At 38.3% G+C, this 19,756-nt stretch overlaps 2 protein-coding genes across 2 annotated transcripts in view; one reads left to right on the forward strand and one right to left on the reverse strand.

The window, feature by feature from the left end:
- Positions 1-690: 690 nt before the first annotated feature.
- On the forward strand, positions 691-11,626 carry LOC122268185 (juvenile hormone esterase). The gene is made up of 12 exons (XM_086550577.1): positions 691-1,036; positions 2,891-3,097; positions 5,168-5,332; positions 5,482-5,629; positions 7,222-7,407; positions 8,141-8,331; positions 8,476-8,626; positions 8,743-8,921; positions 9,264-9,414; positions 9,690-9,846; positions 10,940-11,054; positions 11,236-11,626. Exons 2-12 carry the CDS (start codon positions 2,909-2,911, stop codon positions 11,344-11,346), a joined length of 1,743 nt encoding a protein of 580 aa, XP_086406703.1. The 5' UTR covers positions 691-1,036; positions 2,891-2,908; the 3' UTR covers positions 11,347-11,626.
- A 1,744-nt stretch (positions 11,627-13,370) lies between these two features.
- Positions 13,371-19,756, reverse strand: part of LOC122268187 (juvenile hormone esterase) — a 10,600-nt gene continuing 4,214 nt past the window's right edge. The window contains exons 4-11 of the mRNA XM_086550574.1: positions 19,484-19,669; positions 16,341-16,534; positions 16,071-16,221; positions 15,738-15,916; positions 15,066-15,216; positions 14,660-14,816; positions 14,380-14,494; positions 13,371-14,151 (exon numbers count right to left, since the gene is read on the reverse strand). Coding sequence (XP_086406700.1) covers positions 14,041-14,151; positions 14,380-14,494; positions 14,660-14,816; positions 15,066-15,216; positions 15,738-15,916; positions 16,071-16,221; positions 16,341-16,534; positions 19,484-19,669 — 1,244 coding nt within the window. The 3' untranslated portion in view covers positions 13,371-14,040. The remainder of the gene's footprint in view (positions 14,152-14,379; positions 14,495-14,659; positions 14,817-15,065; positions 15,217-15,737; positions 15,917-16,070; positions 16,222-16,340; positions 16,535-19,483; positions 19,670-19,756) is intronic.

A 19,756-nucleotide genomic window follows, 5' to 3' on the forward strand; every position in this document is an offset into this window, starting at 1 on the left:
AAATGAGAAAACCCTGTGCACATTTCAAACCAGGAGGATCAAAATATATCTCTCTCTATCGTTATCTGTCAGTCTATCTGCCTTTCTCTGTTTGTCTGTCATGCTCTCTCTCTCTCTCTCTCTCTCTTTCTCTCTCTCTGTCGCTCTCTCCCTCTCTCTCTTCCTTTCTCACTCTCTCTGTACATCTACAGATTTCACACCGTAGGCAAGTTGTCACTCCCACATCTTCGTCGCTTCTCTGACCGAGCTCTATCGGTGATTGGAATACCTCCTTCTTCCTTCCATTTGCAAATGTCAGACACGCGTTTTGTCTTTGGGCTATCATGGTGATGTTGAATACTTTTTGCAATGCTTCACTACTCCATCTACTTTTACATCGCTATCATGTATATATTTTTACATATCGTTACTGTTATATCAATTGAATAGTAGCTGATATATGTTTATCTCTATGTTTCATTTTGAGTTCTTTTCATTATCATATGTTTTTTAAGAAAATATTTCACTTCTATCTCATCGCCTGCACATAAAAACATCATGTTGCAACCCTCTCAGAGTAATCTTGTCATGCATACATAACACTCAATACCTGTGGCTCTTAGACAGAGGGAGACAGAGAGCTGCCTGTACTGAGTGTACTCTGTTCAGATATTCACAACAATGTACTGCTCTCACTCGCCCGTCACTTAGCAACGTCTACCAAAAGCTCTGCTCTGGCATTGCAAGCAAACCTTTTCTCGCTTAAACACACGCTCTCTGTTTGCGAGCCAGCTTGGACTATAACTGTCAGTGAGGTTTTCGTGTGAACTGATGTTTATTGTATTGTGTCTTGTATATCACGTTACCCTTAGGGTAATGCCGAAAGGACTTGGAAACCCAAACTGGTGATGGCAGTTGCAAGGGAATAGACAAACGGCATAAAGGATGATAGACCGATTGGTTTCTGTGTGTTTGAAGGATATAGATACTTTGGCAATATGTGCATGCAGTAGAGGTGTGGCTTACATAGAAGACCGAACGGTTAAACGGTTTACAGGTGAGTTATCCCTTCGCGTTGTATTATCAGCGGCCTCTTAGTTACTTGACCCTTGATCCTGATAACAGATAATTCATAACTTGAGAAACAGAGGGAACTTTTTTTTATAATTAATTCATTTACGATTATCACGATGATGATGGCCATCATTATCATAACTATTGTTATTGTTATCTTATTGTTATCTCTGAATGGAGATGATTGGACTCAACAAAGGAAGATATAACTTTTGGATTTGGGAAGAGGAGGCAGGCAGACGCCGACTCACGGCCTGTAACCTTCTCTTCATTCTCACTGTGTACTGCGAGCGGCCGCACACACGTCATTCATAATTTGCGGTGGGCTCGCACGCGCGCTTGACAGTGGAGGGACTACGCGTCATGTTCTGATTGCAAATACATACGTCTGGGTGATAAGCATAGATGCAAATACTACCATTTCTGCAATGATTATTACTACTATTATTATTGCTATTATTATTATTATTACAACTTTTACGATTACTATTATTATCACTGATAATTAGGATAAAGGTGATAATTCTGTTAATGATGATGAATGATGATAATGATATCGGTAATGAAGATATTGATGATGGAGATGATGATATTGATGATAATGGTAACAGATAATAATAGGGATAATTACAATGGTAATATTGACAGTAATTATGATAGTAAGGATGACATTGATAACTGTTATTCATTAAATTATTGACTGAAATTGCTGAATGAAACTAAAAACACCGTTGGCAATAATCGTACTGATAGTTACGATATCACTCATGATAAAACTGACAATCACCATGAAAATAACAGTAAACAGTTGTGTAAAAATGATGATAATGATAACAGGTATTTTAAGACTGGTAATGATAACCAATGTATAACAGAACACAAAGACAGATACCGATAACAACACGGAAAGAAACTGTAAGATTGCGAAAGATAAGAATGAGTAGTGGCCTTGGGGAGGGGGGCGGGGGGAGGGGGGGTTATGGACCGACGAAAATGAATACTACAAGCAAGGGTGATGTTGCATTCCGTTCTCTGTTGCACTGTGCTGTTCTGCCTATGTCCTTGAACACACTCCCAATGAAGAATTATTTATTTTGATTTATGCTTCGTTCTTGTCTTCAGTCTTATCTGAATGCATTAACAAGCAATGCCTGCTGTGCAAATATATGATGTATAGTGTTTTTTTCTGATATAGTATCTACACGGTAATTTTTTTTGCATTTATAATTGTTATTAACTTCTCTCTCACTCAGCATACAGGAACATGGCCATACAGAACCTGGCCCTCGTGTGAACAGTTATTATTATTCCTTCAATAACACATACAGGAGCTGAGATTTGTAGTCCTTTCCAACCTTGACCACAAGAGCTGTATTTATTTTCACGCACGCGTCTGGGTATTCTCATGAATATGCATTTGTGAGTGAGTATAAGGAGCGTTTGTATGTGTGCGCGTGTGTGTGACTCCGTGTTTGTGACAAGTGAATGAATGTAGAAACACAAAAGCTGTGTCTTGGAATTTTCCAAAGAGAAAGGGCATCTGAAAGCTTTATTCTGAGAGAAAGGGAAAGGAGATGGAATACTAAGGATGGAATGAACAAGAGAGAAATACTTCACATTGAGAAGAGGAAATGGACTTGTTTAAAGAAAGAAACAGCGAGTTTTCAAGTATCTTAACTATAAAAAACATTTTGTTCTTTCAGTATATTACACCTCTTGGACAAAGAACCTGCGGAGCAAAAGGACAGTCAAGATCAGCTGAAAAGTTACTTTATTATCCTTCCATAAACAGCCAATGTGATTCGGAAAGTAACAAATCACAATTTCACGTTTTCAGTTTCCCATCAACACCAAGATGTTGGCTGGCGTCGCATTATTCGCGGTCCTGGTGGCGACAGTGGCGGGTCGGGAGGGCGCGCCCGTAGTGGGCGTGGCGGGAGGGCGGGTGGCGGGCGTCACGGAGACCTCCACGAAGGGCAGGGAATTCCACGCCTACTACGGCCTCCCCTTCGCCAGGCCTCCCGTGGGGGACTTCAGGCTCAAGGTAGGTAGAGAGAGAGAGAGAGAGAGAGAGAGAGAGAGAGAGAGAGAGAGAGAGAGAGAGAGAGAGAGAGAGAGAGAGAGAGAGAGAGAGAGAGAGAGAGAGAGAGAGAGAGAGAGAACATCTATCTATCTCTATATATAAACGAAGTCTCCCTCTCACCAGTTACTAATCGTCTAGAAGAATCGTATAGTTCTTATCTAGAAGAATTATTTACTAATAATCTACATGAATAATTTAATGATAATCAAGAAGGTTGATTTGATAAACATTTAGAAGAATCTACTTAATGATTAGGGAATGATTCTTGCAGTTAATTGTAAGATTATATATATATACATATATATATATATATATATATATATATATATATATATAATATATGTATCATCATCATCCTTTATCATTCCACTGCAAGACGTAGGCCTCTCTCAATCTTTTCCAGTTATTCCGGTCTTGTGTCCTCTGATTTCAGTTTACTCCTGAGAAATTCGCTATTTCATGTCGCTATCTTGTCATTGGTCATGCCCTTGGCTTCTTTGTATCATGTATTTCCCATTCTGTTGTTTTCTTTGTCCACCTGTTGTCCTGTCTCCATTATATATGTCCTGCCTACTACCATTTTGTTTTATCTTAATGCTCTTAAGTATATCCTCTATTTTTGTTTGTTGTCTGATCCATGTAGCTCTTTTCCTGTCTCATAAGCTAACTCCTACCATAAGCCTTTCCAATACTCTTTGAGCACTTACTAACTTTCTCTCAAGTACTTTGGTCGTAGTCCACGTTTCTGACCCATATGTCACGACGGGATGGACACATTGCTTAAAAACCTTTCTCTTTAGACTAATAGCAGACGACCTCGCAATATATTACTATGTGTACCGAAGGCACTCCAACATAGCCTGATTCGCCGTTTTATCTCGGCTTTGCAGGATGTATTCGTCTGGATGAGTTGCCCTAGGTATACATACTCGTTTACTGCTTCTAGTACCTTGCCCTGCTCAACTGGGGTTCGACTGTTGAATATGACTTTAGTCTTTTTCATGTTCATTTTAAGGCCAATCTTCAGACTTTCTCTATTCAAATCACTTAGTAATTGTTATAATTCATTTGTTGACTCGCCGAAAAGAACACTGTATATATATATATATATATATATATATATATATATATATATATATATATATATATATATATATATACATGTTATATGTGTATATATGTATATATAGATATACATATGTATACATACACACATGTATACAAATACATATACACAGACGTGTGTTTGTATTTTTGTGTGTGTATGTGTGCGTGTGTGTTTATTATAATATATATGATGTAAATAAATATATACAGATATGGATAGATACTGATATATTTCTCAACAGAAAAATCTTGGCTTGAATTTTGTCTCGACCGATGCACAGAAAATCTTTCCTACCTTTAATGCTTATATTTTTCACTGGACGGAATCTTCAAAAGTTCTGAAGATTGTTAAGCACATTGTAGAATTACATACAGGTTTGCTTAAGCTTTTCCTTGTTCAAAGTTACCAGTTAGTGAAATGATAAAGATGAATGATTATTAATGGTCCACTGAAAAAGTAAGCGGCTTAGGTAACAAAAACACAAATGCTGATTTGTCCCATTTGAAAGTTCGACACTGGTTGCCTTACTTCTCTAAATTAGTCAAGAGTAATGTGTTATTCAATATTATTCCAAAAGGAAATAGTCCAATAAGCTTAAGCCTTTAGGTTCCATCCACAATGTTTATATTGGTAGTCGCTTAAATGGTGCTCTTTACAACATATTTCTCATAAACCAACAAGACAGGGCTACCAACCCAATCTGCCAGGGTTACAAATCACATCTATCCTTAAATTTGTGTCTCAGAATATACAAAACTTTCTAGGCCTCTTTCAATGCTGGGACATAAAACAAATGAAAGGATTCCAACATTTATCTATGAACACTGGTTGTGAATCATACACACGAATCAATGAACCAAAAATTATAAAACAAAAACTAGTTAGTCAGCTGGAAATTCCGCATTTCAACGCCTCGCCCACAGGACCCGGTGAAAGCAGAGAGCTGGGACGGCGTGCGGGATGGGTCTAAGAAACCCTCACCTTGTCTCCATGTGCCCTTCGGTTTCACCGTCATGGGTATCACTTTGGCTCCAGAGGAATTACAAGGGGATGAGGACTGCCTCTACCTCAATGTTTTCACGCCAAAAGTAAGTGGAGCTTATTGAGGATGGACCTGATGCATGACAAAGAAAGAATGATTTTGAAGTGGTTGCTTTAGAAAAGAAAGAGACCCTGATTATTGCAATTTATTTTCTATTCAATATCAAGTTTTCTCTTATCATTATGAATTCAATAGAGGATGGAGCCTGCTGAGAAACTTCCAGTAATGGTGTGGATCCATGGTGGTGCATTTTACGCTGGCGGCACTCATGAGTACCTGCCTCATGTCCTCATGAATCGTGACATTGTGCTTGTGGTTCTGCAGTACAGACTTGGTATCATGGGTAAGTGGTGGTGAAGCAATCAGATAGCATTTTTACATCAGATTTCCTTGCATTTTATTTTTCATATATATATTTCCTTGGGATCTTTTGATATTCATATCCTAGTGGATTTATATCTATACCGAATATGAGAGGTTTAACGGCTCTCAAGGGAATAAGAAAGACAGGTTGGGCAGATTTGTAGATCATTTTCACCACTTGTTGAATATTCCTGGCGTCACTGACACGAACAGCCTGGACGAGATGAATAATTGACCAATTATAACATCTGATGGAAGGTCGGAACTGAAAGAGTTGATTCATGTTATTCATTCAACCTCAGAGGGGAACACTCCAGGAAGAGATAGTATACCTGCAGAAATCTAATATGATGTGATTTTGAGAAACTAAGGTAATTCTATAAGACTATATTTTTCTTATTTTCAAGAAAAAAAAGTGCTTGTGGAAACTACCGCGGAATCTACCACCCAAATGTGTATTGAGCAAAACGTGCCTTTATATGTAGTCTTTGTTAACTTCACCAAAGCATTTGATACTGTATCTTGAGATGGTCTGTAGCAAGTGCTTCACAAGCATGGATATCCGGTTAAATTCATCAACATCATAATGACATTCTGCACAGGGATGAAACCACATGTATCTCAAGGCAATGTCCAATCTAAGTACTTTGCAGTAACTAATGGAGTCAGACAAGGCTGTGTGCTGGCACCAACACTCTTCTCATTTTATCTAGTGGCCATGATTGTGATTGCATTCAACGGAATGGGATAAGAAATTTACGTTCAAACTCGTCACTATATGGATCGGTTTAATGTGGCTCGCTTTAAAGCAAAGGCCTGGACAACCCAGAAAGTCATCTACAAAATGCTGTTTGCTAACGACAGCTCTCTTGCTGCTAATGATGCAGAGTTCATGCAAAGTCTGGTTGGTAAGTTTGCCCTAGATGCTTCCCAATCCTGTCGGAAGATCCATACCAAGAAAAATGAATGTCCATACCAATTAGTCAAAACCCTCTGTGTGATGCCCTAATCCTGTGAAATTCTGACTGATCCTGAAAATCTGATTCAATGTAAAATCTTCACATACCTCTGCAACACCATCTCAGAAAATGCGAAGTTGGACAGTGAGGTAACACAGAATGGGAAAAGCAATCACAGTATTCAGCAAACTCGAGTCAAGTGTAAGATTCATTGAGCAATGGCCCTGTTTTCCTTTCTGCATGGACTATTTACTGTCCTCAGGTGAAGTTCCATGCATACATAATGAGGCACCTGCATTCTGTGGCATGACAAAGTCACCAACATAGATATCCTCAGATGGGCAGGACTGCCATCAGTGGGAGATGTGAAGAAAAATCTATTCTGCCATGTACACAGAACGGACAAAATAAGGCTCCCTCAATAAGTACTATATTCACAGCTGTGTAGAGGATTGAGAAACTAAGGAAGGCTTTGGCTGAGATTTTAGAACACTGTAACGAAGAATATGAAATGAAGATATATCATCCTGGATAAATGGCGACAGATAGTCAATGATTGTCCTTCGAGGACATAGAATAATCATATGATAATGACTGATAATTTTCGCTGCAGGATTCCTGTCTACGGAGGATGAGGTGATTCCAGGCAACTTCGGGCTGAAGGACCAGACCCTCGCCCTCCGCTGGGTGCAAGACAACATCCACCACTTCGGGGGAGACGCCGCCAGGGTCACCATCTTCGGGGAGAGTGCGGGGGGCGCCTCCGTTCACTTTCATCTCTTGTCGCCCAAATCTAAAGGTGAGGATTTTTTCTTATCATGACCATAGTAATGATGATAATGCTAGTGAAAGTAGTGACAATAATGATAAGCAATAAATGCCAATTGGAAAAATAGTGCTTTTAGATGTTACTGATGGATCGAACATGTAAGGCAATGTGTAATTGCCTTACATATAAATTTTAAGGCATGCACAATGGGCTAATTGACTCTATTGCAAATTAACCTTATTTTTTAGATCAAATATGCTCATATAATTACACAATCCGAGATGAGAATCTGCTGCTGATGAGAAACCGGAAGAGAAATTTCCAGGAACATGGCACAGTGAGAGAAAAATGCAGAGTAGTATCATCTGCTTTTTCTTGATTGGTATAAATGTAAATGAACAAATTGAGTGGCAGAAAGCACTTTACCTTCAGGGACACCGACAGAAATCATATTTCAGTAAATAACAAAACCCAGCAATATCAAGAAGCCAAATTTAAAGTAAGATTATTAAAAAGAAATCTCAGCATTTGTTCTAATTGACTTATCAAATGATAAATGGATAAGTAAAATAAGTAAAATCACTGCCATCAAGCTGATCCTACAAATTTCATATCTAGAATCTAGAGATCTTTGACCAGTGTTGTTAGAAGTGCATCGCATGTGCCAATGTCTTTACAAAATCCATTTAGGTTTTCATACCTTATTAAACTCGTACACACTGCATACACCTATATAGAACCCTGCTTCTTTGCTTCTCGTTAGGTCTTTTCTCTCGCGCCATTATGCAGTCAGGATCAGCCTTGGCGCCGTGGGCTCACCGGGAGCAACTTAAATCCGTTGCAGAGGAAGTAAGCAAATCTGTGGGCTGTCCAGGCCTCGGCAGCCAGGAGATGCTTGCTTGTCTCCAGAAGACTGATGGTCGCAAAGTAGCTGCCAGTTTTCAAGAATTTATGGTAAGGCAAGAATAGTCGGGGCTAAATTTCTTGATTTACAGTATGATGCTAGATTTCCTTGAGAAAAGTAATGGCTTGTGACATTCCTTAATCTGCCATCTCACATAATATGTAACATGATCAGTTTGTAACGTACTTCATCAGAAATGGTTCATCTTGCCAATGACAACGACACCTCGCATTGACGGTGATTTCCTGCCCGATCACCCCGCCCGTCTGATGCGGGACGGGAAGTTCAACCACGTGAATGTTATGGCTGGCATCACACGAGACGAAGGTGCTATTGTAACCCAAAGTAAGTCTTCTTCTTGGTGAATCTGATTAAAAAGGGAGACAAAATTAAGTGAACGATTCTTTATTAGCATTAATCCTGGAGACTTACAGTGCCTTGTATTTCATTGTTTATTCCAGCAATGATAGTTCGCGAAGAGCTGCTTAACACCTTGCGCGAGGACTTCTCTGCCGTCGGTCCAATGAGCCTCATGCTTGGACCTGAAGCCACAGATCCTGTCGGGTTTAGCAACAGGAGTTACCAGCACTATCTGGGCGACTTGAATATCAATCTTGAACGCGTGGAAGAACTCACTCGAGTAATTGCAAATTATTTGGGATTTTCTGGACTATTGAACTTCTCATGAATCATAATTTTTGCTATGGTATGGTGGTCACGTCCCTCGCCTTTCAACTTGTCATTCAACTTGGTTATTCAAGTTATGTTCATATGAAACACCTAAAGATCCCAAGTTTGATTTTCTGTGATTGGGACCTTACATAACCGCGACTCTACTTTTTTTTTTATAATCTAATAGATCTTTAGCTCTTTTTATAGTGTATTTCAAAAACCTGTCAATGAAAATAACCTGTGTGAAACATGGTCAAAATCAATCACAATTCTAAGGTTCGTTCATAATGTAACAAAGCACCATCTCCAGTTTTACTCAGAATACACTTTTGGCATACCACACGACCTGACGACCCTCTACCACGCTCGGGTTCCCGGCCTCAGCACCTACCGCTACGAGCTCAAGCACCGAGCTCAGTTGTCCTTCGCAGATTTCATCGGAACAGACGTAGGAAAACACTGTGAGTTGTTTTGGGGTGATTTCTACCTTTATACTTTCCGTCTTGTGTAAGCTAGGATGTCATGCAAGCGACCCCTTTAAAGATATATAAAGCTATATCTTTTGGTGTCCTCTTGAGGCAAATGAAAATGAAAGTATTTTCGTATTAAAATCGTAAAAGCTAATCGTAAATGACGATTGCAAGTGACAACCCTATGGTAAACAAAGTCAACAAACTTTATGAAGGAAGACTTGATACAAATGCCTAGCCTCCTCCTCCTCCTCCGCTTTCCCCAGGGATTCCTCATGCTGACGACCTGTACTACCTGTTCGCGGGCGGGCCGCTCCTCGCCCCCGACAACCTGCCCGGACGCCCGTCTGACCTGCAGAAGGAAGAGGACCTCCGCCTCAGGGACATCGTCACCACCATGTGGACCAACTTCGCTGCGACGGGGTAAGTTTTGTGTGTGTGTGTGTGTGTGTGTGTGTGTGTGTGTGTGTGTGTGTGTGTGTGTGTGTGTGTGTGTGTGTGTGTGTGTGTGTGTGTGTGTGTGTGTGTGTGTGTGTGTGTGTGTGTGTGTGTGTGTGTGTGTGTGTGTGTGTGTATGTTTGTGTGTGTGTGTGTGTGTGTGTGTGTGTGTGTGTGTGTGTGTGTGTGTATAGATAGTCGAGCTGTAGCAGACTTGTGTTGCAGGGATAGTTTAGTTATTCATTGTTAAGAATTAAATCTAAGATTGTGTATATAAGGAGATCAATACCAAACTCTAATGATTAAAAACAATTTACCTAAGAGACTGAAATAAAGAAATGAAAAAAATAAAATCATATCTATTTCTATATATCTATATATACATATAAACCAAACAAAAAATAATGGTACAGAGATTTTAAGAAATAATTAGACTGGCTGGTAAGTCTGCATGCCAATCTCTGAAGCTGCTCCGCCACTCGCATTTCTCAAGTTTAACGATAGAGACTGGCAGATTTGACTCTTTTTGTGAATTTGGTAAGATTTTGAAATGGGAAAGCATGCAGTTATGTGCACTGGGTTTGCCAAGAATTATGGTAGGAATTTAACAAGCCTTAAGATAAGCCTTTCCGCTTTAACGATAGCCTTGATAAACAATTTAATGCTATTAATGATTTTTTTTTTTTTTTGCTAATATTTCACTTTTTTGCCAGTATTATTGCCCTGTAAAATGTTAACTAGAAATGTTCATCGTGTTAACAATTAGTACATGGGGTTTCTCTTAGTCAACATATTCTTACAGGCAGTGTACATTGCCAGTCTAATTATTACGTTAGAATAATTTGCTATTGATATTCAGTACAGCAGATTCTATAGAGAAGCTCCTTTTCCATTACTCGTTCGTACAGTTCGAGTTCAAGATGTTCACTACAAATTTATTTTTACTCTTCGTCACATGTACGTATACTCACACACACACACACACACATTCATAGCTTTCGATATGATTACATTACATCACACACATGTCCAAACATCATCACCACTGCTTCCCTTCCCTGCCCCCCCTCCCCCCCAGCAACCCGACCCCCGACGACTCCCTGGGCTTCAAGTGGGAGGCGGCGACCGAGGACGACCTCCGCTACCTCGCCCTCACGCCCTCGCCCGCCATGGAGGCCGACCAGCGGCAGAAGGTGAATGACCTCGTGTTCTTTAGTAGCAAGAACTGATATTCTATTGAATATTTTTTGACATACAGATTAATGTGCATTGTGACATTCCATTGCCAACCCATTATATAGAAATTCACGTTCCTGTTTTTTTATTTTTCTTTTTTATTTATTTATTTTTTTGCGTGTTCCTTGTGTCTCCCAGGTGCGGGATTTCTACGCGTCTCTGCCATCCAGAATCAACCAGATTCTCCATCCTGAACGAATTGTCTCCGGGAAGAAAGCCTCATCACGCCCTTCTCAGGATGAGCTATAACTCCTTCTCTTGCAAGATCCATCCATTGCAGGGGCTCTTCATGACGGCAGTGGGAGGCCATGATGTACAAAATTATAAAGAAATGACTCGACATTGTCTTTAATTTACTTGATAACTTCTTGGTATTCTGAAACTAATTCCTGATATCACTTCAATTGCTATAAAACGTTACTCTGCAATTCATTCTTAAGCGTAATATAACCTTCATGATTGATTATGGCAAAACAAGAACCATCAAGAATGTATACACAATTTAGAATAAAACGGGTAAATATATTAACTCTTACATTTTACTGACCATCTTGCAATGACTGTTTTGTATGTTAATGTATTTTCTGAAGCTTAAGAATGTTATAGAGTTGACAAGTGTGAGGAGGGGGACACTGCTGACTAATGTCAGGAAAATCCTAATGACTTTAATGATTCAGGGAAATAAAGCAGTAAACTAAACTTTTACTTAAATAGTAAAGCAAGTGAACAAGTAACTACAGATAATGCCCATTATAAATTACTTAAGGGCTGAAGCAACACTTGTCGAATATTTTATTTTATTTTTTTTAGTCCATTAAAAAAAGTTTCCAGATAAAAAGGTATTTCTGTTGCCTACTTAGTATGTGAGAATGGACGATACACATCGTGACGTCATGGCATCCTTCTCCAAACGATTCTTTAAAAATCAAAGTATCCTTAATGATAGATTATTATCTATCTATTCATTTTTTGTATATAGTCATTTGATATTCTAAAGAACGAATGTAAAGAAATCTGTAAAATTTCCGATGGATAACAAAATGAAGCTATGCCATTAATTCGCATACTTGTTGCGTGGCGCAATATTGAATCTTGCGTAATTTTCCTCTCTTATCTAAAAAAGATAAAAAAAAAAATACATGTATATATATTATTCCCATGTAGGTGGGCAGAGACCTATGCCAGATTTTAATATTTTGAAAAATAATATTCGTATTTACGAAAAAAAAAAATTCTGTTAAAGACTTTTTGAAGAAACGAAGGCAAATTTAAAAAAAGAGCTGGCGTAGTTCGTTTCGCATTTCATCAATCTTTCTGTTGCATTTCTCTAATTTCTCTTTTTCTCACATTACGAATAGCCTTACAAAAGAGACATGTCGAAGCAACATGGCTATACGGTAATGATAGCAACTTTATGATAGTCTTTTTAAGGAACTTTCATTGAAATGAATGCACAAATAAGTAGTGCGCATATCTCCACACCCTCTGTAATAATCTCATAAAGCTTCCTTGTTTATTATACAATCTTACCTGATTTCTTGTCCGAAAATAAGTTGCGATATATACAATATCAATTCCATTGATAACACACCTATTTCTGTTTTCCATATCTATTTGAAATAACCGTGGAGGACGGTGACCCACCAAGGAAGCCATTGTGTTTGTTTACATATGACGTCACGATTCAGCTTGACCATATCTCAAGACACGGTCGACAGGGCTTGATTAAAATCAAGCGCGCTTGTGGCATCATCAAGGCTTCGCTCAAAATCTGTGTCAAAAACAGGAAAGTCGCGCTAGACGCAAGCCCGGCATGAAGAAAATAGGGCTTAAATCAGTGACTCTTAAAGAGTACCAAACCTTGCAAGCAACGTCTGTTTAGTCTTGCAAAACGTAATCCATCTTTAAAATAGTAAAGTTTTTGAGTGTGATGAAGACAAATGAAAATGAAAAGGAAAGACATAACGACACCCCAAAATCTGGTGAAACATCTGGTGAAAATAATAATACTAAGAATAAGGATAAAAACAACACACCATTTTACACTACGCAAGAAAAACAAAGTGAGAACACTTGTCTATATACAAAATAATCTAACACTGCTTTATCCACACCAATTGAAGGAGAAGAAAGGAAAAGAAGGCTGTTCAAATTCTAGACAACAGTGCCAATTTGGGAGTCACTAATATGCAAAGCGGCAAGGCTTAGAATTCACCCCTGGACTCTCAGACGAATTTTATGTAAATATGGAAAGTAATTAGAAAAACTCAGTGGAAGCTTGGTTCATTTATTGATTCGGCTTTCATTCTTACCCTCCAGATTTATATAACAATTTCTCTAACAGTCCAAGAGTGTATTTTATATCTAGTAGCGACAGTCCTTGCGACACTCCGGCTTGTAAATAAATTTTCGCCTCGATGTCCTGTCACTCGATGGTACAGTTCCAACATGAGTTCGTCTTTGGTCTTTGTTTTGTTTTGTTTTCTTTCCCCGTAAGTGTGTATGAAGCCATGTCTCATCATCATTTCGTACAATATGATATAAAAAAACACTTTAGATACAGTGAAATATAAAATTTATTCAAAATATTGAAAGGTCATTGGAAGAAACATTATCTTGCGTTTTCTTTTCTTTATTCTAGTCTTTTTTTAAATATTTGATCAGCATGTAATTAAATTATGCTCAAGAGTATAAGCAAAAAAGGCGTCGGGAACTAAACACCGAGGAACTTACACCAGTGTGAACAATGTAAAAGATACCAAAAAATCGTCAATTGACGAGAAAAAATATTGACTAGTCATTCTCTTTAGAACTCTTTAGAAAAAAATTACCGTGAAAGAATATTAATATGACATCATGGGTAGGAGTAGGTTCTTCAAAGTACGGCAACTGTGCTTCAAGTGAAATAATTTCTACAACGAATCGATCTTGCAAGAGAAGGAGTTATAGCTCATCCTGAGAAGGGCGTGATGAGGATTTCTTCCCGGAGACAATTCGTTCAGGATGGAGAATCTGGTTGATTCTGGATGGCAGAGACGCGTAGAAATCCCGCACCTGGGAGACACAAGGGACGCAAAAAAGAGATATTGAGGACCGTGAATTTCTATACAATGGATTCATTTTTTTCTGTTGGCAATGGAATCTACGCATGCATGATCATCTGTCTACAAAAAGAAAAAGAAAATAGAAAGGAAAAAAAAAAGATTTTAGATATTAAAATATAACATTTTGGATTTTCAAAAGTGTGGAATATTTTTTAATTGTTCACACGAGGTCATTCACCTTCTGCCGCTGGTCGGCCTCCATGGCGGGCGAGGGCGTGAGGGCGAGGTAGCGGAGGTCGTCCTCGGTCGCCGCCTCCCACTTGAAGCCCAGGGAGTCGTCGGGGGTTGGGTTGCTGCGGGGAAGGGGGGGGGGTGTAATGGTGATTTTTGGGAGGATGTGTGATGTTCTTATATCAAAAACTGCGTGAGTATGCGGGCATGTGACGAAGAGTAAAAACAATTCTGCCTAAAAGATCTTTAACTCAAATTGTATACACACACACACTTATAAAACTTACCCCGTCGCAGCGAAGTTCGTCCACATGGTGGTGACGATGTCCCTGAGGCGGAGGTCCTCTTGGCTCTGCAGGTCCGTCGGGCGTCCGGGCAGGCTGTCGGGGGCGAGGGTCGGCCCGCCCGCGAACAGGTAGTACAGGTCGTCGCCATGAGGAATCCCTGGGACAGGTGAAGGATATAGGGGGAGTTTTTTTTTTTTTTATCATATACTGAATTTTCATACGATTTTTTTTCGTTTTATTTAAGCATTTGCCTCATCTTTACCAAATCATCTTCACCAAAAGGAACATCAACGAAAGAAAATAAAAGGACATTGAAGAAAACATTTAAATGTATCCCTTGTATGATTTCTCAACATTTACAAGACAGAAAATATAAAAGGCAAAGAGGACCTCCCACACAACTCACAGTGGCGCCCTACGTCTGTCTCGTAGAAATCCCCGATGGACAACTGAGCTCGGTGTTTGAGTTCGTAGCGGTAAGTGGCGAGGCCAGGAACCCGCGCGTGATAGAGCGTCGTCAGGTCGTGCGGCACTCCGAAAGTGTGGTCCGTTTCCAGCTGAAGATTGGAACCTTGGTTACATAATGGACGAACCTCAGTATGGTTCTCTCAAGGGATTGATCATGGTCGTGGTTCATATCGATTCTATTTTTGTTATAATCATTTTTTGATCATGTAGGCTCTACTTGGAAATACTGCAGAGAGCTAAAAAGAAATGGATATAGGAAATGGGTGACGGAGATCACTGTGTCAGTATGCGAGCCTATGTTTTCTATGTCACAACAAAGAAAATGAAATCAGAGGTTTGTAACATTGATATATATATATATATATACATATATATATATATATATATATATATATATATATATATATGTATATATATATTTATATATATATACATCAATGTATACATATATATATATATTGGGGATAGCTAAGAATATAATAGGATATGAACACGAATGAAATAAAAATATATGGAATACTACTTAAGGGTCAAAGGTCACCAGGAAAGAGAGATGTAGGCAACATGACTGCTGTGCCATAACAACAGTAACAGTGTCATTTGCCATTACCCGAGTGAGCTCTTCCATGTGGCCAAGATCGAAGGTCAAATCGCCAAGATAGTGCTGGTAAATCCTGGCGCTAAACTCGACTGGATCTTCCATTTCGGGATCAGCCATCAGACTGATGGGGCCGATGGCGGAGAAGTTGTTTCTCAGGGCGTCAAGTAGTTCCTCGCGGACTAACATTGCTGGAATACAAGATGAAAATACAAGAAGTCGTGAGTTCATTGGAGTAATCTTATTAAGAATAATCAAATATATCATCCTTTTTAATCAATCTAACCTTTTGAATTAATCATCTGCATATCATTATGTGAATAAAATACTTGAAAGAAAACTAACGTTGTGTTACAATGGCCCCATCATCTCGTGTGATGCCAGACATAACATTCGCGCGGTTGAACTTCCCGTCCCGCGTCAGACGCGCGGGGTGATCGGGCAGGAAATCGCCGTCAATGCGAGGTGTCGTTATCAATGGCAAGAGGAACCATTTCTGAGGCAGTACATTATAAACTGATTGTGTTACGAATTTAAGAATTTCACCAGCCACTATCTTTTTTTTAGCATCATAATTTACGCCAGAAAATTCCTACCGGAGTATTCTTGACTTACCATGTGATCCTGCAAGCTGGCAGCCAACCTGCGGCCATCAGTCTTCTGGAGACAAGCAAGAACCTCGTGGCTGCCGAGGCCTTCTGGGCAGCCGACGGATTTGCTTACTTCCTCCGTTACTGACTTGAACTGCTCCTGGAGAGCCCACGAAGCCAAGGCGGTTCCTGACTGCATGATGGCGCGAGAGAAGAGGCCTAGTGACAGGCAATAAAGACTGTTGTTTTATTGCTTTAGATAGGTATTCATAGTAAGTGTGTTTATGTGTGTGTGTGTGTGTGCGCGCGCGCGTGTGTGCACGTATGTGTGTACACGTGCGTGCGCAGATAGGAATTGTAACCAAATGTGTGACCACCAGTTTGCGTCACATTTCCTGTTGCTATTTACAGTCAAATGAAAATGCACATAATTACAGTGATTGGTTTGGGTGTTCTGTGAATCCAACAGTATCAGTTCTAACAATTTTCATCACCCCCTCCCTCGAATAGTGCAAGATTATTCGATTTGTGAGGATCATAGAACCATTCGGCTACTACTACGAACACACTGCACCCTCTCACCTCACCTCTCAACCACTTTGCTTCCCAAAATCTTTGTTACTCACACTAGTTGCATGAAACAACTATACCATACCTCATGATCGTAGTACATATTTCATGTGAATGGCATCATGCACAGATAGAAACTGTGAAAAAAGTCCGGAACCAGGACAAGAAATTTTTTTTTTCCATTTGTCCAAAGAGCAACTTACTGGTATCAGGACCAGTCACTACTGGAGTTGTTATGAGCACTGCTGATCTTCCTGGCTCTATTTCTACTAATAACTTGCCAACAGTTCCATGATTGGTCTTTTCAGTAATAGAGGTTTTGCTAGGAATGTCAAGGAGAAGTGCCTTTGTCCCAGTCTATAGGGCCCAACAACAAGCTTTTGTGCTAGCGGTGGGATGGAAAACCCCTTCACAGACTTACTGAAGCTAAAATTCAAAATTAATTTTAGTTAAACATTACTTCTGAAGTTATTTTCTTTCTATTTCTAGGGAGATCATGTGTAATCTCCTCAAATTATTCATATGGGGTTATGGGAAATAGTAGTATAGATTTTTTTTTTACCTGTACATTGCATTATCATATGCATGTAATGAAACTTCTTAACAAATCTGTAAAAAATACGTTAAGAGACAAATTAAACAAATTCAGTGTTTTTTCTGTATATGCTATAATTGAGTAAAATGCCTATGCTTGGGAAATATGGAATAATTCTCTAATATTTCGATAATCATTTGTATAATTTTCCTTGGTCAACTTGTCAATAGTAAATGGTTAACATTTAATATTCAAAGGACTCGGGATCTTTCTTATTATGATAAAGTTAAAAATCAAAGTGATTACAGCCTGGTGGAAAAGATCCCAGTGCAGTGAAAGCTAATGTACTAAATATCATGCAGGACTAAGGTGATAATATTACATGAAGAAGGTCGTGTGACACAAGCCCATTCTGCAGTGTGAACTATAATTATCTGAAGGGGGACCTGAGGACTCAATAAAGTTCACTCCAGCACCAGAAACTGAATTTAAAACAATAGTTAATCAGTTAAATAGATAATGATGTCCACATCAAACTAATGAAAGACATTTGTCATCAATTACAACTGGAACTTTACATTTAGTAAACTAATAGCTTAGTTCTGATTTTTTTTTGCTGACAATTCAAATACATCCAAAGTTATTTCCCTTCATAAACCATGCGATTTAGACAATCTTATAATCAGTAAATCATATGAAATGATTATTGTGTCAATACAGTTATATGTGTTGGCCTTCAGAATGATTCATCTATAGCTGACGCTGTTTTAACTAACATTTATAAAACATTCAACATACAACAGTTTACCTTGACAATACATATATACGTTATATATATATATATATATATATATATATATATATATATATATATATATATGTATATATATATGTATATATACATATATATGTATATATATATATATATATATAATATAATATATATATATATATATATATATATATATGTATATACATATATATATAATATATATATATATTATATATATTATAATATAATATATATATATATATATATATATATATATATATATATATATATATATATATCAAACAGACAACCATATGCAAGCCTCAACATTTTTCATCTAACTGTCTCTCAGTTTCAAATGGAGTATCACAAGGCTTAATATTGGGTCCCACGCTGTTCAATATATTTATCATGATATAACATAACAATGGTAAAAAAACAACAAAAAAACGAAAAAAGTTGATTGTGTCATGAATATTTGATAAATGAGATGTTAACATTTGCAAATTGAATCAGATTCTATCCGGAATTAGATGCCTTAGCTGAATCCCATTTCAGTATCTTAGACAAAAACAAGTCCTACACAAACAAGCTTAATTCTTTTTATAAAATGTGATAACCTAAATGTGATGCGAAACCACTGTACAAAAACATACGAAAATCTGGACTGGCAAATGTGCATTTAGAACAAAGTAAAATCAATAAACAGAGCGGAATCATGTTCCAAACCTGATGGAGTGTCTTTGTGGGATAATTTACATGTAATCTGCAGATCTTTGGACAATATAATAATATCTAAGCGAATGATAATTTTAATGGTTTGTCTATTAGGTTTTGCTATTATTTCACTTATGTTTCAAAGAATATGACTCCCCTTTGTGTGGGAATTCAGTGAATGCAATGCATACGTAGGAATTTAGTGTATCTATACTTTGTATAATGCCTAACTTAACCTGTGTTTATAACGTATTAAAAATCATTTTCATTCTGAGGGTACTACCTAAAAACCTCAAAGAAAGCATAGTGGTTCTAAAAAACTTATCCATTCTATGTACTTAGTGTTGCGCAGCATTTGCATTTCCATTTGTAAATATGTTTTACGTCTATACCGTATATGGCATGTGTAACCGCAGGCTAAATAAGATAATCAACCGACATTCTAATGCAGATGATAATTTAAATGACAATATTAATATAGTTATGATGTTCACTATAATAATAATAATAATAATAATAACTATAATTTTATTGATATGATGATAATGATGATTATGCATGACTTTTAGCTCACCTTTAGACTTAGGCGACAGCATGTGCATGTTGACGGAGGCGCCCCCCGCACTCTCCCCAAAGATGGTGACCCTGGCGGCGTCTCCCCCGAAGTGGTGGATGTTGTCCTGCACCCAGTGGAGGGCGAGGGTCTGGTCCTTCAGCCCGAAGTTCCCTGGTATCACCTCATCCTCCGTGGACAGGAATCCTGCAGAGGAAAGGAACAGTTACGTAAGCCCACAGGAAGATGAATATCAGAAGAAACGAAACACACGAATCCTACTTTGAAAAAATA

This window comes from Penaeus japonicus, unplaced genomic scaffold (genome assembly GCF_977035675.1).
Source record: "Penaeus japonicus unplaced genomic scaffold, GWHDUDI00000001_assembly GWHDUDI00000024, whole genome shotgun sequence".
NCBI classification, from domain to species: domain Eukaryota; kingdom Metazoa; phylum Arthropoda; class Malacostraca; order Decapoda; family Penaeidae; genus Penaeus; species Penaeus japonicus.

Bases quoted from the DNA above. Each gene is read 5' to 3' on its own strand.
- LOC122268185 (XM_086550577.1), top strand. From the start codon at position 2,909: ATGTTGGCTGGCGTCGCATTATTCGCGGTCCTGGTGGCGACAGTGGCG. The intron at 5,630-7,221 runs GTAAGTGGTGGT...TTTTCGCTGCAG, and splicing joins GTACAGACTTGGTATCATGG to GATTCCTGTCTACGGAGGAT. The intron at 8,922-9,263 runs GTAATTGCAAAT...CACCATCTCCAG, and splicing joins GCGTGGAAGAACTCACTCGA to TTTTACTCAGAATACACTTT.